Raw genomic sequence first — 23,380 nt, forward strand, 5'->3', positions numbered from 1 at the left:
TTTAAGTATGAAAAGCATCTGTGCACGCTACTCGAGGCATTAAAAGCAACTCTCGTCACATGTTTCCCTCAAAGTCAATCCGTGAGATGTCACTCGAATCTTCAAACTCCAAAACAGACGAAGAAATCACTATCTCTCAATGATTGCAGCAACGAGCGACATGGATATTGACGATTACGAAGAAGAGCTGATGCCTGGAGTGTACTTGACTCGACATCGACGTAGCAACACCGCAAACCAACGAACAAGGAATCCAATGAAAGGAATCGAAGACAGCTATGAGCTACTGGAGATTGAATCCCTTCGATTGAAGAATTCAGTCAAGCTGCTATTACAGAGCAACCAGCAGATGAGGGAGTTCCCTGAAGATCCAGACTTGAAGATTGTACATGACATTTCGGGCAGCAGATTTATACCCTTCGACAAAGCTAACTGCATTACTTTACGTTAGGCTATTGCTGAGAACGTAATCATCATAAATAGGCAGTTTGAAGCTATCCGAACCATAGAAGCCAGAATGAAGGATCTGGCTGGAACTGGTCGATGTGGATCTGAACTCAATGCCTCAGCAGCTGCATCGCTACCTTCATCATCTATTGCTACCGCTCCATCTGCTGTTGTGCATACTCAGGCCTCGTCATCAACATCCCGGCCTTTGAATCAACCATCACAAAGCAGTGAGTCTGCAAGTGATGATGATGGAGGGTTGTACTTGTAAAGAAGCTTTATGTCGCAGTGTATAGTTATAGTCTTCCACATAAACAGTATATTTGCACCATATATATTGCACCATATCTATCTAGTCAAGTTCGGCTGCCTTGACTGCAGGTTTGGCCTTTGGTTTGCTACTCGACGACGAGGGCCCAGCAAACAAACTCTTCATCATTTCCTCCATTGGATTTGTCTGTTTTTTCGGTCCAAGTCCAAAGTAGACGTTTGCGACTATATCCACCAGCTGAAAGACAGACGCGTAAGCAAACATAACAGGAGTTCTTTCCCAAACTTCAAAAACAAACCTGCACAAGATACGAATCCACCTCCCAAACAGCTCGGTATTGACTCCTCAACGACATGAATTGATCAGCAGCATTTCTTGACACCACCAGTAGTATAAATTGACCAAAATTCGCCATGGGTGACTTAAATATCGTAACTTCTACATCTGCTTCACTTGGTGTTTTCAGTGGGATTGTCACTGTTGTCTCTGTTGGTTTTGATGTTTTCCATGCTTTCAAGAAGGCTTCCAAAGCGATAGATGCATGGCCGACTTTTTTCAATGCCAGGTATCTGGAGTTACGCAAAAAAAGCGATATGATAGAAAGGTTCAATTGTTAAAGACGCAACAGGAACTTACTCGAGTACTGCTCGTAGTATAAAGTAACCGAGATCTGAATACACGCTCTCTTGACTCCATTCCCACATCATGACACCCATAAGTCGTGCAGAGTCGAAGGTGCCATATGCAAAGTTGGTTTCTGCATCATAATATTCGTTTGCTAATATGGAAAATTTGAGAAATGATCATTCAATGCGTGCTTTTCAGTTGCAGATGGGCCAACCTGCACGATTGTCTAAACTATACCTGAGTAATATTTAGTTCCAAAGACATGCCGCAGCTGAGGATCTCCCGTAGCGACACCTCCAACTTTCGACGACCATCTAGTTGGGATGTTGAGAATAATAAGTTACAGGTCGTGATCGACCAATTGCCTTTGACTTTTTGATTCACGTACGCCAAACTGCTTCTCGTAAACTCTTTAAATAATGGATCTTCAGCAGGGAACTCTTGTGCGAGGTCAATTATCTTGCCTACATTGAAACAAGAAAGATGTTGGCGTGTCAGCTAAACAACAAGCTTTAAACTTGAGATCAAAAGCAAACCTCGTGTTGCATCAGTGACTTCCATCTCTTCACTTTGAAATATTTCCAGCATTCTCGAAGCCAATTCGGATGCTGAACCGACTTGTCCCTTGACCAACAGATTCTTTGCTCCAGAATGTAGCAATGCAACTGCATCATTTGGTGCATTCTGTTTCAAGTATCTAGGAAGGAGGAGAATAAATGGATTAATTGCAAGCCTCAAGATCATTCTTCAATATATACGTAAAGCTCAAGCTTCCCGAGAAAGCTACGCAAATTCCATCCAAGTTCCCTACCTTTGAGTGACGGACAAGTACATTTGATGAGCTTCATAGTAATTTCCATCTTCTACTGACTTTTGGAGCTTTGCAAGAACCTTTTCTGTGCCTCCTCGACTCATGGTGCTCGCCGGGATTGGTTTTTGAGATTTCACGATTTGCAAACATCACGATTGTCAAGTTCGAATGAAAGCTAAGTAGAGTAGATTATCTACGTGACGACGGAGCAATTACACTTCTTTCACCACTCGGACGTCTTTACAAATTGAACAGAAACGCTAAACACTACGATACCAAGACACAATATCAAGGTGGACTCCTCTATTTCAGCAAATACAAGTTTTTTTAGAATCTCCGTGAAGAGATTTGGCGCTTATTGAGCAGCAGCCAAGACGAGACCTAAAGAAAAGAGAGTTTGCGTCAGCCAAGCTTACGCCTTAAGTGAGGCTGCCGCTACTCACCGACAACGGTACCGCCAGAGACAGTTACGGCAGCCAAAGCTTCGTTGATCTTCTTGATAGATTCTTCTTGAGATACAGCGAGGACGGTGGCTGGTGAGTCAAAGACGTTGATCTATTGACAAAGGAGCGTTTCAAGTCAGTTTGAGAAGGATCGTGTATCATCACCACGCATGCTCTCATACCATAGCTCTGTGAGACTTGTCGGTGGCTCCAACGTAGACGGAAGTTCGCTTCCATCCGGCGTATTTGGCAGCAACGCTAATTTAGAGTTTGTTAACGACGAGTTGACGAACTGGCCGCATCACTGCAAACACTCACGCAGCACCAGCGGCGGTAGCTTCAGGAGAGAAGCCTTCTGGAGCACCGGCAGCAATGATACCAGAACGGATGACGACTACATCAGTTGGGGCGACTGGGTGGTATTCTACACGGTTGGCCAAAACAGCGGATTCAACCAAGAAGGGCTTGGCTGCAGCATAGACTTCCAAGGCTTTTGGCAAGAATGCGGTGGCATCCTGATTGTTGAAAGCGTGGCAAATCGTTAGCATTCTACTTACCAACTTTGAGGTACGTTCTTGCTCAACAGCCATAACACGGTTCAAAGACTAAAATAATCTGCTGCTTTACGTACTGCTTCGGCCTTGAATTGGTGGAGGATGACTATGTATGCAAGAAGAATATAAGTCAAGTCGATGACAAATGAATTTTTCAGGCAAACCCATGCCAGAATGACATATGGCCGCCAAAGCTCGTAGCGAATGGCCTACCGTGGGAAGATCTTGCTGGGGGAGCACCGTCAGCCTAAAATAAAAGTGAATTTGTGAGCTTCAACTTGAAAATCACCCGTGCCAGCAAAACCCCAACAGAGGTAAAACCACATCGCTAGCATACCTTCTTGACAGCAATAACACCTTCTGAGCCCTAATATGTTATCGATGGCAATGAAATAATCTGATTAGTCAACCTCCACTCGCACGCAAAAGGTTCTTGCACCACAAGGAATATAGCTTACGGGAGCGGCAGCGAAGGCAGATGCAACGACGGCCTTTACAGCTGCGTCATCACCGTTTTCGATGAATACAAAGATCTAGTATTGCAGGTATGGCGGAAGTTCAAATTAGTAAAACGTGGCCAAGTTGGCAAAAACGTGGATTTTGTGAGCAAAGGAAGAGCATACCATGGAGTGTCCGAGAGCTTGTGCCATTGTTGATGAGTTGAGAGTTGAGAAGTCGAGGTTTATGGAGTTCTTTTGAGGTTTTATTTGGAGTTTTTGTGTAGAGAAGACGAGAAGTAGGCCCCTTCCCAAAGAGGCACTGCAAAGTTATTGCGATTTTGTTCCTCATGCACAAAAAAAAGGTAGATCTTTTTACCATTTCTACCACAGACTTCCACGTTTCATGAGACTATGAATTGAGAATCAACCTCGATCAACAGCCTTTGTTACAGATCATTACTGTAAACACTCTCCAAAAAAGCGTACAAATCTATCAATCTGCTATCTGGCACGTGGGGAAGTGTTGAAATTCAAAAAAACCGCGTCGACCGATTCCACTCAGATCCACTACCGATCGCCCCGTTTAGAGCAGCAAAATTGGAAGTACTTTGTTGAAGTATCGAATTCATGCCTGTGAAATCCTCGCCTGGTTGCAGATCTCTGTACAATCTCAGCCACACCAAAACGACGCAGCGTATCGCAATTCCACTTTTTGTCGTTCAAAATCCACTGGCGAACTGGCGCGGTTTGTTTACTACATGTTAGGTATCTTAAAACACAGATCCAAACACAAAGTGGTTTTATGCAGCTGCAACAGGCTTGCCAACGAAGACCCCACCGGCTTCAGCTACAAAGAAGAAGTGTCAGGATTTGTAACTGTCCTCTCTCTCAAAATCAAAAAAGACATACAAACAGCGTCAATCCCCTGGTTGATAGCCGACATACGAGGATCAGCACGAGCAGCTTCAAGATCAGCAATGGTAGCAAAGTAGTTGACGATGGCACCATTGTGCTTGTCAACCAATCCAGCTTGTAAATGTACGTGTGAGGTATGTGTCCAAAAAGGTACATGAAATCAGTGACACACCGTAAGCAGCAGCACGCTTCCATCCTGGATGAGAGCTCATGTATTCTTTAGCAGCAGCAATGGTTTGGTCTGGGAGCGATGTTGGTGCATCCGCCTATATCGATTGTGACAAACGTTAGTTGATGTTTGGAAAAGTTCAACTATTGAACACGATTCGTCCAAGGTCATGTTACTTACCTGGGAATGCAACAATCGCACAGTAACAATATCAGATGCAGTTGGAAGCGAAGACTCTTCTCGAACAGACAATACAGCACCTTCCAAAACAAGCGGTTCACCATATACAGCTTTAGCAGTTGGCAAGTACTTGGTCAAGTCGGCTTCAGTTGCGAATTGGTGGAGGATGATCTGTTGTGTGAAAACTTATAAGTATGGGTGCTTGTTGCAAATATAGTTGGAGGTTTTTTTTTGCCTACGTGGGAAGCTCGACCGCCAGGTTGCAAGGCTTTCAATAGCAAGACACCAGTAGTACCAACGGCGGCTGATTTTGCAGCTTTGATTTGTGCAGTTAGTGCCGCATCGTCTCCAGTAGCGTAAGCTAAAGTAAAAAGATACGATTAGGACGTGATGCAAAGAGAACCCAAACATTGGTAACAAATCGGATAGATTAATGTGAATGTATATTGAAGGACGCAGGATTTGTATAGTTCGCAATACTAACCAGCGACGAGTAAAGCAGTTCCAGTGTTGGTTGCCATTTTCCACGATTCTTGTTGTGCAAAAGTTCTGAGGGGAGGAGCTAAGTGGAGGCTTTAGACTTGGCAAGATATAGCTGTAAGCGTTATATTGACTCTAGCTTACCTTCAAATTAGATCTTGTATGTAAGATTTCTCGTTTTGCGTCGTGCTACAACCTAATTCCTGTGAAGAGGCTACGAGGTCACGCAACCCCGTGGCTCATTATCTTGCGCAACAATTAACGGAATTTCCTTACATGCAAATCTATCGATTTCCACGTGTTAGGAACGACATGCAATTTTTTAGTTTACTACAAAGGTATTATTTTACACTTGATTCTTTTTTACTTTGATATCAATGATCTGAAAAAATCTTGATTCTTGTTTCCAACTTCGACTGTGGTGCTTGCAGGTTGTTGTTGCTGTTGTTGAGCTGGGGATGGTTGTTGAACGGTAACTCGACCTCTACCTCTAACACTCCCACGAGGCTGGAAATTACTGCCACTACCACGAGGCGTGTTGCTAAAAATGTAAAGAGGGCATGAGGACAACAATCAAACTTTCATCATACAGAACAGAGGAGAAACGTACCCAGAAGAGCGGTCAGAATCTTCATGCTGACTGCTACCATCACCACCGCCAAATCCTCCACGACCACGTCCTCGACCACCACCAGAAAACCCAAGACCTGCACGACCACGAGAGCTTCCTCGTCCACCACCACGACTTGCTTGTTCATCACGTTCATGTTCTTTACTATCATGAGTTTGCTTTCTGTCTTTACGATTATCTTTTCGTTTGATATTTGGATCAGCCAACGCGACTGCAACAACTCGACCATCGGCTTCCCGAGCATTCAAAATTAGTGCTGCTTTGGCATGTTCAGGTGTTTCAAACTCTGCAAAGGCAGAACCCTTAGTATTGCCATCTTTGTCTCGAAGGACTCGGATATGTTTGAGGCCTTGACACTATGGGATGGACCGGTTGTGAGACATCTTGGAGGAGTGCGCTTGACTGGTGTTTTTTTGTCTAAACTGAACAATTGTCCATTCTCACCTCTTTGCAAAACTCTTGCACTTGATCTTCAACCCACGCCTTGGGCAAGTTAGTTATATACACCTCATTGCTGGCTCGGTTTCTTGAAAAAGTATAAGAGTCAGAACAGCAAAAAAACCAGCAAGTGCCGAAAATACACATACTGTTGATCCTTAACACGAGGATTCGATATGGCAACACTCATAGGTGGACAAGCATCTCTTACAATAGTGTTGTTGAGAGCCAATGCCTTGCTTGCAGATTCCTGTTTAAGGTTCACAATCTTGTTACTTCGAGAGCGCTCAAACTAGTACACCCTGACATACGTACCGAATCAGTAAACTCGACATATGCAAATGAAACAGACTTGTTTTCACGCATTCTGACTTCGCGTACGTTACCAAACTGGAAAGCAGGGATCAGCACACAAAAAAACGTTGCAGGACCTGACTCGATACAACATACTTGCTCAAACTTTTCTCTCAGCCACTTCTTCTCCACTCCAATAGGGAGATGACTGACATACACAGTACTTGGATCCTTGTCCTTTGAGAATTCCCATACTCGCTTTTGAGGGCGACATGGTTTGACGCTCAGAGGAGCTTCACCAACAATCGTTCCATTCAGTTTCAAAGCTGATCGAGCAGAGCTCTGAGTGGAAATTGAAGGAGACTGAGGATATGCCAAGAAACAATAAAGATGGTAGTCCAATACACACCACATCTTTAAACTCGACAAGAACTCCATCATCAGCCACTCGAACGTCAGTGATGGTTCCACACTACATGAATTGAAAGCAATCAGACATCAAATGTTAAACAACCAAAACAAAAAGATGTCAATTACCTCCTTGAAAGCGTCTCGTATCAATGCCTCATCATAAACTCCAATCACAAACACTGTGTAATCAGCAAATGAACTATTGATGACAAAATAAACCATAAGATACAGACTACAACATCAAAGTACAAACACACAACATACTTGTCGATAACTTTGTAATCTTCATCGGGAATCATTTGTGGTGCTTCAGGATTCGCTTCACTCATGATAGCATCAGCGTGTTCGGGTTCTGGTGCATTAGCTGGTTGCTTGCCCTTCTTTTGACGTTTGGCAGGCGGATGGTCTTCTTCGGTAGCAGCAGATTCTGTTTCTTTGTCTGAACGATCCTTTCGTTTGCTCTACAGCAAGGTATTAATTTCCAAAGTTCCTTCATTTTTGCCTCTTCAATTCGAACTCACCTTTTGAGGTTCAGCCTTTTCCCTCTTTTGTTTTGGTCGAGGACCCTCCTGTTGCTGTTGCTGCTGATACTGTTGCGAGTGTATAACAGGTTGCATCAACGGTTCTTGGGCGTATTGTTGTTCCATGCCGACACCAGTCATACCAACTTGGGCAGCTCTCTCAGCTTGCCTTTGTTGGGTGGCAGCTAATGCCTTCATGACTTGCTTGGTACGACTATAGGTCTCATAATAGGTTGTCACAGTACCAAACTCTTGTTCGAATTGCAACCAATCCTGTATGATTCTATCTGGCCAATCTAGATTCTTGGAAACGGCTTGTCGATAGACGGTTCGTACTGCCAGTGCTGTACCGTGTTCTCTAAATGTTGAGAAGCGGTGAGCTGGTGAAGCAAAAAAAAGCAGACACATTCCGTCAATTACTTTTCGAATTGAGCAAATTCACTCCACAATTCAGAACTGGTTGAACGTCGCTTGATGTACTCTTCGTATAATTTGCGAGCTCGATCGATCGACTTGGCATGGTGAACCTACAAACAAACAGCAATGAATGAATCAGATTTGAATTGAGCAGCGAAACAGTTTCCTTCACCTCAGCCTGTATTCGACATTTTTCGAGTCGATAATATGGATCTCCTGGAGGAAACTCTACAACAAGTGAACAATGTTTCAGCTCTTAAAGGCAATAACAAATTGTTGCGGACGGGAAAACCCACTTTCTTTCAAATACTTGATGCCATCTGTAAATGCACGTCTCATTTCTCCAATCGTTTGTTCAGCATTGGCGTCTAAAAATGATTGAAATTGGCCACACGCAATACTGTCTCTGAACGTCTTTCGTTTACCATCAGCTTGGATTTGACGTGCTTCAAATCGACAATACGCATCACACACTTTGTATGATTCTTCCAAAGATGCTACAGCTGCGACCATAGCTAATCCTCGTTCCATAGTAGCTAAAAACACCATCAAAGTTGCAACGAAGAATGGCAGTAGAAATGCATGGACGGAAATCCTTACCTTTGATATCTTCCTTTGACTTTTTGAACTCTTCCTACAGAGTATTATAACATTCAACCCCTCATTCGGCACGACCAAATAACAAGCTGCAGCATTTACTCACTTGAAGACGAATCAAATGTGCCCACAAGTCACCACTCCAACTACAATTTCGCACAGCTCGTTCAGCAACTGGCAACATTGTAGCTGCTCCTTTCAAAGACGAGAACTACGAAATCAGCAAGGAACTGTGAGACTAGCAAACCCAGCCAAGGATAACGTTGACTCACGAGATAAGCAAGGTAATCATCCCAGAGAGTAACATCAAGACAATGCTTGGAAAGAGCACGTTCATATAAAGTTTTGACTCGATTCTTGTCCATGGGTTTTGAGCTCAATTCATAGTCAAGGTATGATCTGTATGTCTGTAGGTTATCCTCATTCTGTGCCTAAAATGAGCTGATAAGAAAACGATACCGATATCACTGAATCCTTACAGAATAGGAGTTACACATACCAGCTTCATCTCAAACTGATCCAGCTTTTGCAGATGCTTTTGGGTTGCTGATTGTGTAGAGCTAGCAGATTGCAAGTGTTTCTCGTAATTGGCATTATCGTATTTGGTTTCAAAGCTGGAATAGTCACTGAATGTATCTTGGATTGCTAGAGCACAAAATATAATGGTCACAAAAACTATGTATTCATCTAATCAAGATGTTTCTTTCACACCTGAATGAGGAATCTTCAGTCGATCTCGATACATGTTTCGAACCTTGCCGGTTTGGACGTCACTAAATAATTTCCAAACTGTTTAGAGGCCAAAAACGCGTTTATGTATAAAGATTCAATTCTTGCCTCTGCGAAGACTAGAATTGGCGTATCAGTAAGAGCATGAATCTTCAACATACAACGAACTCGCTTACCTCCAACACTGCAACTTCAAAATCACGACAAGCATTCCAAATAACATGACTCTACAAACAACCCAGAGTCAATTAGAGCATTTTGCCGACCACAGCAAATCACTTTTAAGTTACTTTAGAAACGTGATTCCCCGTATTGGTCATTGCCTGATTACAAACCCCCCTGACTTCCTCAAGCGTCAACCACAAGGCATCTGGATCATCTGCGGATACAGCTAATCCTTGCACGTATTCTTCCACGACGTAGTCAATGTAATCACGCCATATCTCGATGGCTATCATAGCATTTGGTGTGAGCATTGTTTTGCTATTTGAAATCAGAAGCAGGAGCAGCTTACAAAGGTAATCAGTCACAGCACGAGCATATAGTTTGAGGACATCTCGTTTTTCTTCCATGCTGGACGCTAATCGTCGCTCGTCTTGAAGCCATTCCATCCATATTCCTAAAAGACACAGAATATGATCAGTTTCAGCAAAAAGAAGCGTGATGGTGAAGGGTTCCAGAGTTTCCTCAAACTTCAAGAAGCCAAAAAATGCGAAAAAACAGACCTTCAGACAGTGGATACGCATTCGCAAATGCTTCACGTGCAGTCCGTAGTTCGTCCAATATCGAATGCGTCTTGAGCGTCTTGATGTACTTGATGTGAAGCTCGTATTGGTAGGGATTGATTACCAGCTAGAAACAAAAAACACGCGCAGTAAGATAATGGGACACGTAGAGGAACTAGAGATTTCTATAAAAAATGAACGAAGTCGATCCATGTTCAGTCCTGGCAAACGTACCTGCTCTGTAGCTTGAACCAACTCTTCCAACGAAAGAATGTCTGTGTCAGTGTCCATGGCGTTGCCATCTTCAGAGCTTGCATCTGATGAAAAGTCTGCTTCCTGAGTGAATGGCTGCTCGATAGTGTCTTCTGCTTCGTCTACCTCCATGGTGACGAGCTTGGTTTGTGATTCAGCTTGTTTTAACTGTTGACGAAACACGCTCAGTTCGACAGTTCGGCAACGTGTCGGTGTAGATCGTATACGAAACCTTTTAAACTATAATCGTTGGGCTTCAAATACAGAATTTATATCTTAAAGTGCTGTTATGGTACATCATTTGGTGATTGGACTACTACATACTAGTAACTATTGCTCTAGAGGGACAGAATTGGCATCAAGCTAGAGTAGTATCTGAACACGTTAGGACTGACTTTAACTGCTAAAACACCATGACAACACCTTACCTGAGCTTGAAGACTTGAAACTTGACCATCCAACGCCTCTTTATCCTTCACCAGCGCCATAATCTTTTTATACGCTTGAGCAGACAACCGATCAAACTTGGCCTTAGCAGATTCCATCTCCCTAACCTGTTTCTCCCGTTCCAGTTTACTTTCTTCAGCTTGTGTTCGCAACTGCTGCAAAACTTCTTGCAGCTCAGTCACTTCTAGCTGTAGTGCTTTTTCTCGTGACGATTGGGTTTGGTTGGAGGCTGTTAAAGCATCCAATTCTGCAGACATGGCATCATATTGCGGATCAGAGGTAACTGGGTCGGTTTGTATGGCAATATGCGCGACGGGTGGTCCTCGAGCTTGTATTTGCACATGACGGACTTTCTTACGGGGTCGTGCTGCCATCTGCTGTTGTTGCAGTAGTAGCTGTTGCTGTTGCTGCTGCTGTTGTTGCTGACCGTCCGTTTGTGCCCAGCCTCCTGATATGGCTTTAGACACAGCTGAAGCTCCTGGCATATATTCGAATGCACCGAGCGTGGGATATGATCCATAGGCTGCTGCAGCTGCCTCTGGATTTACAGGTGCGGGTGCAAGCAACGACGTGGTGCTTTGCGCACCATCTCCCCTGACTTCAGCCACCATAGGATTAAAGTTTACATTCTTACTATGACTGGCTTTCACTGGTCCAGCATTTTCGATTTGATCAATCATGGCGTTCAGTTCGGTATTACGTGCCACTTCTTCATCCAATTCGTCCCATGGATCCTCGTCTTCTAATAAATCCTCTTCGTCTATATATTCCATTTGTTCTTCCTCTTCCTCCTCTTCTTCATACTCCTCGTCGTATTCTCCTTCAGGGATATCCATTTCATCTTCTGCCATACTAGGACTGCTCATCTCACTAACTGTCTGTGTTGGACTGGATATAGATACTTTGTCGTCTGTTGTATTATTATACACAGGTCGGCTAGAGGAGTGCATATTTGCCGGGATATTGTTCACATCAGCCATAGCTCGAGCAGAGTCACCTCGTGGTGGAATGGCCGTGCCTCGAGGAAGACTAGCTATTGGCGACACTTGACCAGCAGGTGTCGATAATACTGCGCGATCATCCAGACTAGCATCCATACCATATGCTCGTGGCACCGACGACTTTCGCACGGGTAGTTGGAACCCAGTAGGTAATTCTCCTGATGACGGCCGTCCATTCTCAGAGGCTCGTGATGGCGTCCTTGCTTCCAAGGCCAAGTTCTCAGCTGATGCGACCCTTCTAGGATCTGATTCAGTGTGAGACTTCATGACCCTATCTACTGAAGCTGATACTACTCCATTCGGTGGAGCTGATAGGTACCCAGAGTTGGATGAAGTTGCGGGTGGATATACAGATGCCGGAGACGGTCCAGCCGTCCTCGGTGTGCCTAGTTGAATAGCCTTTAGTTCTTGCGCTAGGGCCATCTGAGCTGATGCATATTGCGTCGGTTGTTGTCTTGTCGTAGCAGGTGGCAGTGATGCCATCGATTGTTGCTGCTGCTGATCAGGATACCAATTATGTTGCTGAGAATCACCGTCACGGTGATCATGGTGATGTCTCATTTGTGCCAATGCCGAATTACCATCTATCGAAGCCCTTCTGGCTGATTTACGAAAGATGTTGAACAACCCATTCGGTTTATGGCCAGCTGCGGATGGTTGTGTTGCGCCAGACTGCATTGATGATGATGTTGGTGATGTTGGATTACTACGTTGTGACGATGCTGATACAGTTGAACCTCCTGGCGGAGCCGCCCCGGCTGCGTTACTATTATATGGCGGCGTCATTTGAAGGGCATACCCTCCTGTACTATTTGAAGGCAGCGCATATCCACCCACGTGGGTTCCACTCGATGAGCCTAGACCACTACTGCTACTACTGGTTGCGGGAAGTGCATATCCTCCAGCGTAACTTCCAGCATTCGATGTCGGCGACAGAGGAAGCGCATACGACTGTGTTGTTGGTGGTTGCGTCGTGTAGTTAGCACCACTGCTACTACTATAGCCTGCTTGGCTGTAAGACGTCTCGCTCAACGGGCTTGTAGTGGTGGTTGGTCTAACTTGCCCAGCATACTGCGGTGCTGGAGGACGAGCCATCATACCTTGATGCGACTGAGTCTGATATTGCGGACTCGTTGCAGGTGGCGATGTAGGTGTTGTGGTTGCAGGATAATGAGCTGTGGTCGTTGGAAGCTGGACAGACGGTTTGGGGTTCTTTGCGCCTGAAGCCAAGTGTAGGGCATAGGTTAGCGTGCTAGTCAGGCTGCTATAGCCTTCAAAAAGACGAGGATCCAAACCTGGAGTTGATGATGGACTGTTGGGGAGCACTGGTTGGTTTAAACTACCACCTCTAAGCTGAGAAAGAGGACACCAGAATTGTAAGCCCTAGAAACCACCATTAATCGACTCAAACTACATAACTTACTGGTACGGTTGTCATCTTGGCACAGATTCAACGAGTGTAGATAGGCACAATTCGTGATTCTGTGAATTACATTCATATTAGTGAGGCGTCACATATAGAACGTCAGTAGCAGCATGAAAGCGCTCCTCAGAATCAATAGAAGCTCTAAGGATATCTTTAAGAGGCACTTGTAAAGTTCCACCTACCAAAACGTTATATCAACACAAGATGGAAGAAGGTTAAGCCCCACAGCAACGCAACCGTTTTCAGAAAGGCAACGGGTATCAAGGCGAGCAATCTCTCCTACAATAATTGATTTCGTTGAAAACTTGTTTTGAACCTTTTTCCCCGAGCTGTGATTCAGTGTTTTGTTTTCTTCTCGTACTTTTCGGCCAGAACGGTCTTCTTGCGTTTATGTGATACATTACCCATGCACGCTCGAAACGCCTCAAAAGAGAAGTATGGCACCTTTAAAATATTTGTGGATTATGTATATTTGCTGTAAATGTACTTAAACGATCCAGAAATCACGTGAAATTTGAGGATAATCATCATTTTTTGTTGACTGATGTTGAGCTTTTGAACATGTCAGCCAGTCCCTGTGCAACAAACAATCCTTTAATCTTTCCTTTGGATGCTCCTCCTTCCTTGGGTGTTCCTTCACTGCTAGGTTCGAGAAGTGAAGGCTGGCAGCTAATTGACGGTGGTCCAATAGACAGAGCACGATCGGGTGCCTCAAATACAGATCCCTGTCTACTTGGCGCCACAACGGATACAGCTCGACTGGTAGCACCACTCATTCGTTTCTGTAAGAATTCTTCCCAATTCTTCCCAAGCTGAGTCTGTTCTGGTTCCGCTACACGTTCCCGCTCCAGCCTTTCAAGCTCCTTCTTGTTGAGTTCTTCTTGTTGTTGTGCGCTAAGACGGCCATCAGCGGCACTTATGGAAGCATCTAGTTGCTTCAGATACTCTTCAGGGCCATTACCGACCTCGGTTCGATACGTGCCATACTCGTAAACGATTGGAGGTGGGACTACGAAGAGGGCTCGGTTTAGGGACTCTGATGGAATTGGAGCATCCAGTAAAGCTACGACGGCAGGAGCCATTTTTATGACGGTAGATTCGAGATACTTTTCATTGATCTTGTTCTTCATTTCTGGTGAAATCGTTACGGTTCGAGGAGCAAACATCTCGGGCGGTAGGTATCCTGCCATGGCAACTTCTAACTCAGTAAGTGTCAGGTTGGAGGAGGGGTCGAGTGACGCTGGTAGACTCTGTGCTATGGAGCTCAACACATCACAAATCTCTCTAAAGTTTCCGCTTGTGGGCGGTAGTGTGGGCAGTTGTAGTGATCTTGAAGACATGACAAGAGTCTGGATTGCCGTCGTCGCAGCGAATTCATGAGATGAAGCCGAGCATCTATAATAGCATTGTGAGGTGTACGTTTTTCTCCGTCAAACAAATTTCTTTACATGATTTGCAGATTGTTTCTCGGTGCCACTTTACAATCCACGAATAGAGATCCCACTCGCCACTAGGTATCAAAATTGTGCATTAGAATCACGCACCGCTGGTTATAAAACGGTTGTAACACAGACAAGACCTACTATAGAATCAAATGCAATTCCAGATTCACCAGTAATGGTTTTGAGTGCAATTCTGCTCATTACATACAGATTGGGATGAAGCGCACCCTCTATCACTAGTCCACATCGTTGCTCATCATCGCGGCCGGTTTCCGATGTCATGCCAGCAGCAGCGACAACGGATTCCTACATATCCGAACCATTAGTGGTGAGGTTTGTAAAATTTTTGTGTCGGACGCCATACCATATTGATATACGGTGATTTGGACAAGTATTCTAATTCAGGAGCCCTTGCTTGATTTCGATCAAAGAATGGCACACCTGTAACTTGATCAACCAAAGATTCCGTACAAAGTACAAATCGAACAAGTGCTTGAAGTGATGGAGTCTGGTGACAAAACACTCGAGATACAGAAATGAATTCTCCAACGATTAGAAACTCGACAGCAAAATCTCCACAATATCGAGTTGACGTGTAATACTGTTTGGCTAATCGTTCACCGGCCACTACGATTTGTATATCTTCTGCAAGACTTTGCGGAATGCGGTAGCCGAGGACACTGTTGTTTGGCATGTGTAGCGTCTCTGTAGTGCCCACGAGAGTGATATTGCCTTCAGGTGATATTACATAGTGGGAGTTCACACAGTTGGTTCCTTCACGGACTTGTTTGATAGGGAAGTCACACAGTGACAGGGCTTGGGACTGGGCGGATTCTTCACCAGTCATTAAATGGTGAAATGATGGGTGAGAATATAGTGGAACTCCAAGGACCTATCACCAAGAGAAGGGTTGGAGCAAAAAAAGACGTCGTTGAGTTCTACATCTCACTTACAGAACTGAGAACCTCCTCTTCGGTCACAGAACCCTTTACATAGGAAGAACCACATATACCAGGCACTATAAAGGCATTGCCAACTGTCCAAGCCATAGCTCTAATTTCTTGCAATGCCCACGGGGATATCATGAGCATGGAAGCTAAACAAGATCCTTCTGGCAACAAGTGTCCATTTTCGGGCTGGAGTACTCGAATGCGATTAAATTTGCTCTGAAGACCTGATGGTACTGGGCTTCCAAGACTGTCCATAAGAGCCTTGACTGGATCTTTGTGAAGTTGTCCAGGTGGAACGACGTAGAGTATTTGCAAATGTGGATCCGTCAGCAGCTCAGTTAATCTGGATGAGATGTGTGTAAGCAAATGCACATGCGAAGTCGAGCGCCTTCAATTTTTTTGGCCTTACTTGGATATCTGTTGCCAGTACCAAGAATCTATTGCTCCATATTTGTCTCGCCGACCAGGTGGACAAGATAAAGAGGGGATATGTACCAGCAACCTGTGCTTGGAAACGAGTGAGCAAAGCCTCTTATACCAGGAGAGTAGTGTGTTTCTTTCTACCTTGCTTTGTTCTTGTTTTCAGCCCAGTTGTCTCGAAACTTCAAATACAACTCGACTGAAACTTTTTGATGCCTTTCTCGGCGCTCCATAACTAAATTATACGTCCGCCGTCTCGTCAAATGAGACTCCCAGTGCTTTAATAGACTTCGACAGGCGATTCGTTGAGCAAGTAACAGCACGTAGCTGCTTTTACATAAATACATTCGGAGATTTCGTTGTATCGTGATGGCAGCTGCGTCTTTCCTATCCATAGACTTGTATCTTTGCCCTGGAAGGTGAATGATTCTCTCCACATCAGACTTGTTAGCGAGAATGGAAATCAAGTCGGATTTCGTCACGGGATACAGTAACGGTCGATGTAGCAGCTTTTCAAACTTTTTAAGAGATATTTCAGCCCAATTGACTAATGTGACGTGGTTAGTCACGTGGAGAAAGAAAGAGGATCAAAAAAGGGTGAGTGTACCTGTATAGTCGCGGCATAGCTTCATGACAAGCGACAACACTACATCATAACCTTCAATGCCTCGCAATAGTCTCTGCATATGTATACAAGCTGGAGAATGCCGCACTAGCTCTCCATCCTTGACTACAATTCCATCAGGATCTCTTGTACTGTCATTGCCTTCTCTCGCTACAGCCAATAGATCCATACTAACGAACGGAGTGGCTGGCAGAGACTGCTCAGATGCTTGCTCTTTTTGATACCCTGTAGGAGGACGTGGAATAATCACACGCTCTCTCGATATAGTCTGAAAGATTTCTTCTACGAGCGGATCAGTCCCCTGCAGAGTTGGCATTGCTGAAGTCACGTCCATGCCATTTGGAAATGCTTGTCGAGATAGATGCTGATATATGCCAGTATGAGCAACAAGCAGTGGTGAGGGTAGTGTGGTCGCTGCCTTTCGTGGCACTTCACGATGCAAGATTGCATTTGGTTTCAAGCCGTGCCGCTGAGACGTTTCCTTCTTTGGAGCAGTAGGCTTTTTGGTAGGAGTGGTTGATACATTGCTTGATGTTGAGCTCCTCGGTGATGATTTTGATTTTAGCGAATCTGATGAATGATCTACTGGTCGTAACGGTGCTCGGCGATTTGCAGGACCTTTGGGCGGTAAAGGTGGCATACTAGATGGAGAATCCGGCCCTAAATGAGAGCGATTGTCTTGATCTTCACGTTTAATATTCCAGTTCTGTTCTTCAAACTTTCTGTCTGAGGATTGCACAGCACAGGATCTAGGTAAAAGAGTTTGCTGTGGCGATGAGCTCCAGTTCTTTACAGAGTCCGAAAAAAGCTACAGGTCCTGTTCAGTCACCCAAACTGTAAGTCCAGATCACAAAGGATGACAGCTTTGGTTTTTTGAGTTTTAGCAGTTTTTAGCAACTAGTTGGACCAAGCTCACTCATCAATTATCAACTAGCTCACGCGAAAGGATCTCTACATGGCTCAATTTCATCCCTCAATTGCTCTCTCAGAGCAAGATTTCCAACATTGAACGTGTCGTCAACTTGTTACGTCACGCTGAGGAAAGCGATGGGGCAAGACAACAGAGTGAGTCAAATACTCTGATTTTCTTGAACATTGGATGTCAACTCAATGAACTGCATCGCGCTTTCCCTAGTTGGAAGATGTCCTGGAGTTACCTATGTACCAAACTTGTTGCAAGGGACCAATCTGCATCAAGTTCTTGCGTCGTTCGACTTAACAAAGTCTATGACGTGGGAGTCTATTGTGAAGGCCCTCGAGTCAGGAAAGATAGAGATGCTAGTCAAGAAAGGGTGAGTCCTATAGCCTTGGTCCATCACCGTTTTTGCTCATGGAACTCTACGACCTCATTAGAGTCAACGTGGACCCTATCGCTATTGAAAACATCTTGCTTCCACTTGTATATATTGCATGCCACAGTGGCGAGCTTGTTCCTGGAGCCCTTCGTGACATACCACGTCAAATATCTAAAAAGGTGATTCAACATTGTTTCAAAATCTTAGCTCAAATGGAATCTGAGCTTCGTGCCCTTTCAGATCTTGGGAATTTCAAGAACATCGAAGCTGCCAGCAGATACATGGTCTAGTGCATTCACAGATTGTGCTCTTCGGATGCATGACTATGAATCTCCAACGTATGTCAAGCAAAAAATGAATCCTGACAGAGGTTTGATTTCAGTTGGGTTGATCTTCTCTTCTAACAATTTTCCTTATAGGCCCATAATATCTAATATCCTAATGAACGAAATGCTCGAGACGATACGAATCAAACGACTTCAAGAGGCTGGATTCATAGCACCATTTCCGTTGTCAAGCAAAGGTCTCGAGCTTCCCAGGGGCTCTGAACAACGGTTAGCTGGTATATTATCGTGTAGCTTTTATACAGTGATTGAGTTCTCCAAAAGAAGCGAGTACATGGTGAGTTCGCAAAGAGTTAGTCCTCGTCTATATCAATAACCTTGTTGCTTTTTTGTTTCTTTACCCAGACTGTAGAGAATTTGCATATCTTGGCAAGTCATGGGGGTCGGCTTCCTGCTGCATGGTTCACGTCAGAGTTCCTGGCTGCTTCAGTGAAGGTAGCTGAAACACTTATGATTGATGATTTGGACAAGCCATCTGCTGCTAAAGGTCTTGGTGCAATTTCAGCGTTATGGTCGTTTTGGATTCGGAAAACAAGTATAGAATCTCTGCCCAGTTGCATTGAGCGACGTGCAAAAAACAACGAAGCTTTCATCGTTAACATCTGCTCAATCTAGCTACATACTCACAATCGCCTCATGCTGCATCCATAATGGAAATGCTAAAGACTCTAGTTCAAACCGAAGCAACAGACCCAACCACACTCTTGTATAGCACTGTATCTTTATTATCATCGTACCCACCACATCCAGCCTCCGAGGAATCCAAAAACGCCGAATACCTCAAAGAATTATGTTCCCTACTACCAACCGTCTACCCACGTCTACCAACTCAAGAACGAGATCTGACGCGAGCCTCGATAGCTCAAGTATTTCGTAAACTGCCTGCCACTGAAATCAAAGCATATGCAACAGCGCTACTGAATGGTGTTGCAGCAGCACCATTCGAAGCAAACGATATTGCTCAATTGATTTATTTAATTCAGTTTGGTGCTGTACAGCAGTGGGAGGCAATGCAACCTGTGATTAGACCGATATGGAGGAGAGTGTTTGGTGGTGAGATGTACGCTGAACGGACTGTTCCTGATTGGACGTTGGATATGTTAGAAGCTTGTCAGGAGGTTGGAGGCATTGTTGGGAGTGCTGCAGCTGCTGGAGTAGCGTAAGAAAATTGCTACTACCTTGTTTTTTGGGTGTGTCTCATTTGTTTGTTCATTTTAGAAGGAGCGCATTCCTATCCAAAGCTGATCCAAAGCACTTTGTGGTTACGCAGACCATTCGACGTGATATCCTGGATAGAGCGTTTGAGATTATTACAGTAGAAGTTTCAAAACGTATAGCTGATGAAAATGGTATGCCCAGCTAAAAAAGCTCGCTGATTGGTCAAAATAATTCTAAGCACGGTTCCCTTGTTTAGATTTGATACCTTCTTCCGTCCGGGACGGAATTGCTGTAATTTGCTCTTCAACAGTGGGCGCTGTTACAGACCATGAAGATATCTTCACCCTTCCCAAATTCGATTGGCGGGTATGGCACTTTTGCATCTGACAAAAAAACAATTGACCCAAGCGAACTCATCATGCTCTCTTAGCCTCTGATAAAACAAACCGTCGCATCACTACTTCATTCATCCGATACATTATCACTACCATCCAACACATTCGACTTACTATCATCTGGCACTATATCACCAAGTCTGCACGACCTCTTGACTCAACGAGCAGACCCAAAAGCACGAACATTCATGTATGGTGAAGTCAGCAGAATGGCTTATGGTATTGGATTAATGGCTGCCGTCGTGTGGAAGGACGGAGAGGTAGAAACTGTCGAGTCTGTGTTGAATGATGTGCATAGTATGATCGCTAGTGTTTCAAAGGCATGGGAGACATGTACCCTGAATAGCAACCCTCCAAAAGGTAACGTGGTGAATCAGTATTTGAGCAAAACAAATCGCGCACTCACACTGAGATTTGATCGACTTTGCATAGCTATCGAAGCAACAACAACAGCACTATGGTCCCATTTCCGTATAATGCTGTTCTGTGTCACATCCATATTCAAGCACATAACCGATGTGTTGCCAGACAGGCCGGATTTAGATGCATCACCAGCCCTTACCAAACTATTTATGGTATTGCGAGACATCCATTTCGTGACTGTGAGATTTGGCAGTGAAGGATTCAAGGCCTGGCAAGGTGTAATATCAGGATGCTGTGCATGGTTTCATACTCATATAAGGAGACAACTAAAGTTGAAACCTGATGATGTGATTTATGCATTGATTGGCGATTTGGAAGCTGATTTATACAGTGAGTGAAGGTTTGCTGTTAGAATAAAATGCAAAAGCTAAAAAAGACTAATGTAATAGTCGCCAAAAATCCTGTATACAAGACACAGTTAACATTCTGCATGCTGCTATCACGACAACTAGCACGACATTTATCAGACAAGATCTTGTCACAAGACTTGTTACCCAAATGCTATCCATATCTGTTTTTATCATACAAGCCTGAGGCCCCATTGCCTCGAGAACCACCATCAGAAGACAAGGATTTGTTTGAAGCATGTCACGCAGTATGTCTTGCTATTCTAGAACGAGGAGGAGGGTCTGGAAATGTAGTTCAGGATTTGGCTGGTTGGTATGGTGCTGCTTTACTTGAGGTATTTACGCCAAAAAGCCGATAAAACTTCATAGAGTGTATGCTAATACTGCGTCGTTGGCACACAAATATTTAGGCATATCCCGATCCGATCGATTACGACATACTACGACGAGGCTTCACACTATCTGTCCGTGCATGCTCCTTTGCGTCATCAGCAAACTCATCAGCATCAGTAGGAATGAATGCCATCCATGAAGCCGAAGAAGCAAAAGAGAATGCCGAATCAAACATCCCCGATACCCCAAACGCACTCTTAACATCATCACCTGATGAATCAGATGACGATACCAACAACAATAACAAGGATGATGCTATAAATAACGCAACACCAAAATTACCATCTCAGCAAGATACCGAATCAGATGCCATGGCATGGTCACTAATAGCACGATTACTACACAAGATCCAAATCCTGAATGATCGTATCGCACATCCTGAGAATGAGGCTGTACCTGATTTTAGTAAAGGTGGAAGTAAAGGACGTAGAATCGATTTGATATTGGAGGCGTCGCCGTTAACGCGGTTGAATCTTCAACGCGATCAATTGACGATGGTGCTGTTTGATTCTATAAGGGTTGTCGGGCTGAATGGATTGGAAGGTGTGTTGAATGTTATTGAGACGCTCTTGTTGGATGGGTATGTGCCTGCGTGGGCGACATCTGGGATAGAAAATACAACCGCTACAGCTACCAGTGATACACATCACGAACCCGCATCCGTCGAAGAGGAAGAATCCACACACCACACACCATATACTGGAATAGGCATCCAATCAAATCCAGACACATCCCCATTATGGCAGTCCCTGATATCAACCATCGGACATGCGAAAGGATTTGATTATGCCAGAAAGACGAGATGTGTTGGGTGGTATATGAATACATTGCATGCTGCACGGGACAGATGGAGAGAGTTTGTAAACAGGGAATTGACGAAAGAACGTGTTGTGGGGCCTGTGCTGCCACAGGGACATCCGTTACGAGCTCGGTTGTAAGCTACAATAGTGTAATAATAGTAGATATAGTTTTTTGGGCTACTACTATTACTATGATATGGGGTGTTCAGGTTGAGAAAGTCACGTTTTCGCTCCTGTCAAATCGTTAATATGGTCTAAACATTTGTGCTGTTTGTGCTGCTACATGCACTTCTACACTTTTCATAACTCCTATAGCATTCTTTGCACTTGTCTAACGTATATGCGTGCTTTTGCTAAATGGGGACAAAAGTCGTCAGTTAAAAAGCTCAGAATGTCATTTCTCCCAAGATTTCAACACGATCGCCCATATCGGTCGCCTACTCCCAACCAATCTTAATCTCCTCATAAACAAACACAGCTCATACGTACACAGTTGCAATACCAGCAAAGTACACTACTTCTCCCACAATCGTCGAGACAGGCTGTCAAAATCTGCTCCTTTGTTTGCTTTTTCTTGCCACCGGCTATGGCAGTATGCAACAGGGTGAGTATAATGAGCAGATGCCATAGGAATCTCATCGTAAAGGAGTGAATTCTGATCAGTTTGTGTGGTACACGTCAAACTGTTTTGAAACGCGTCGGTAAGGGCGTTTTGACAGTTGTTGACAGAATGGGGATAACACTACTTGGACGCGTTATCACGCTCCAATTGGAGTTTTCAGTTCATCACTGATGCTTTCAGATAAGTCACTCCGCAAGAAACATTTTGGTTGGGATTTTAAGAGGGCAGATGTCTATTTTGTCATAATGGTTTGGTGGTTTGGAAGCTCGTTGGTGTAATGATAACAAATCTAGTAACAGAAGCTCCTTCCATAGATATGTCTAGGCATTTTCGTGGTGATATTGCTCAAAAATCGTCTCTATCTCCCGTCACGATTACAATCACTCCTTGTTTATCCTCGTACACATCAGCCCACAATCACCTCTACATTTCTCATACCTCGTATAGCATGCCAAGCAATTTCTCCAAGTGATTGACTTATTTTGCTAATATATTAAAGCCCAAAGTATAGGTTAGAATTCAACAAGAAAAACAAAATGATTTCGTGATTTTCAAGCCCATTCGTCAAAGCGATCGCTGCCTGATAACTAAATAAAACACTTCCAAACACATACAGCATTCATGGTCCAGCACTCTACACTATAGTCGATACAGTAGTCTAGACATGCTGTCAACCGTTGTTCTGGTTTTTGTTCTTTGGCCTTGCCGCCTGCGAATGAGGTAGCGCACAGGGCCATTATAATGAGGATTGGAAGTAAGAGCTTCATTGTGGCGAATTTTGGGTTAGTTTGTCAGATGCCTGTCAAATGTTGGTGAAGCTGCGTCTGTATCGTCAAATACCACAACATAGAGGCAGAACCCCACTCGTGGCAACAACAACAACAGCAACAAGAAAATAGACAAAGATTTGATTAAGTGACGTGATTTCTATGTCTTTGTT

At 44.2% G+C, this 23,380-nt stretch overlaps 5 protein-coding genes across 5 annotated transcripts; 2 read left to right on the forward strand and 3 right to left on the reverse strand.

The window, feature by feature from the left end:
- Positions 1 to 160: 160 nt before the first annotated feature.
- Positions 161 to 718, forward strand: SmJEL517_g02400 (uncharacterized protein; the record flags this gene model as incomplete). The annotated part of the gene is made up of 2 exons (XM_031168328.1): positions 161 to 385; positions 452 to 718. 2 exons carry the CDS (start codon positions 161 to 163, stop codon positions 716 to 718), a joined length of 492 nt encoding a protein of 163 aa, XP_031025640.1.
- An 81-nt stretch (positions 719 to 799) lies between these two features.
- On the reverse strand, positions 800 to 2,260 carry SmJEL517_g02401 (uncharacterized protein; the record flags this gene model as incomplete). Its single annotated transcript, XM_031168329.1, has 7 exons — positions 800 to 955; positions 1,017 to 1,287; positions 1,355 to 1,496; positions 1,583 to 1,659; positions 1,734 to 1,809; positions 1,882 to 2,042; positions 2,157 to 2,260. The coding sequence occupies 7 exons, from the start codon at positions 2,258 to 2,260 to the stop codon at positions 800 to 802; spliced, it is 987 nt and encodes a 328-aa protein (XP_031025626.1).
- Positions 2,261 to 5,700: 3,440 nt separating this feature from the next.
- Positions 5,701 to 13,238, reverse strand: SmJEL517_g02402 (uncharacterized protein; the record flags this gene model as incomplete). The annotated part of the gene is made up of 26 exons (XM_031168330.1): positions 5,701 to 5,878; positions 5,948 to 6,324; positions 6,413 to 6,494; positions 6,556 to 6,656; positions 6,722 to 6,796; positions 6,857 to 7,042; positions 7,110 to 7,172; positions 7,238 to 7,310; positions 7,376 to 7,572; positions 7,633 to 7,990; positions 8,053 to 8,159; positions 8,222 to 8,277; positions 8,346 to 8,417; positions 8,475 to 8,585; positions 8,650 to 8,683; positions 8,753 to 8,857; positions 8,919 to 9,077; positions 9,146 to 9,291; positions 9,358 to 9,400; positions 9,552 to 9,602; positions 9,666 to 9,826; positions 9,890 to 9,994; positions 10,101 to 10,227; positions 10,335 to 10,520; positions 10,781 to 13,153; positions 13,224 to 13,238. 26 exons carry the CDS (start codon positions 13,236 to 13,238, stop codon positions 5,701 to 5,703), a joined length of 5,541 nt encoding a protein of 1,846 aa, XP_031025627.1.
- Positions 13,239 to 13,753: 515 nt separating this feature from the next.
- Positions 13,754 to 17,303, reverse strand: SmJEL517_g02403 (uncharacterized protein; the record flags this gene model as incomplete). Its single annotated transcript, XM_031168331.1, has 8 exons — positions 13,754 to 14,621; positions 14,675 to 14,736; positions 14,810 to 14,974; positions 15,033 to 15,560; positions 15,622 to 15,961; positions 16,028 to 16,120; positions 16,183 to 16,585; positions 16,646 to 17,303. 8 exons carry the CDS (start codon positions 17,301 to 17,303, stop codon positions 13,754 to 13,756), a joined length of 3,117 nt encoding a protein of 1,038 aa, XP_031025641.1.
- A 134-nt stretch (positions 17,304 to 17,437) lies between these two features.
- On the forward strand, positions 17,438 to 21,956 carry SmJEL517_g02404 (uncharacterized protein; the record flags this gene model as incomplete). The annotated part of the gene is made up of 14 exons (XM_031168332.1): positions 17,438 to 17,499; positions 17,598 to 17,728; positions 17,799 to 17,955; positions 18,017 to 18,137; positions 18,199 to 18,296; positions 18,378 to 18,579; positions 18,648 to 18,837; positions 18,918 to 19,461; positions 19,521 to 19,651; positions 19,717 to 19,826; positions 19,891 to 20,215; positions 20,288 to 20,608; positions 20,668 to 20,960; positions 21,036 to 21,956. 14 exons carry the CDS (start codon positions 17,438 to 17,440, stop codon positions 21,954 to 21,956), a joined length of 3,606 nt encoding a protein of 1,201 aa, XP_031025625.1.
- Between the last annotated feature and the right edge of the window lie 1,424 nt (positions 21,957 to 23,380).

Source organism: Synchytrium microbalum, assembly GCF_006535985.1.
Source record: "Synchytrium microbalum strain JEL517 chromosome Unknown SmJEL517_scf0010, whole genome shotgun sequence".
Lineage (NCBI taxonomy): Eukaryota > Fungi > Chytridiomycota > Chytridiomycetes > Synchytriales > Synchytriaceae > Synchytrium > Synchytrium microbalum.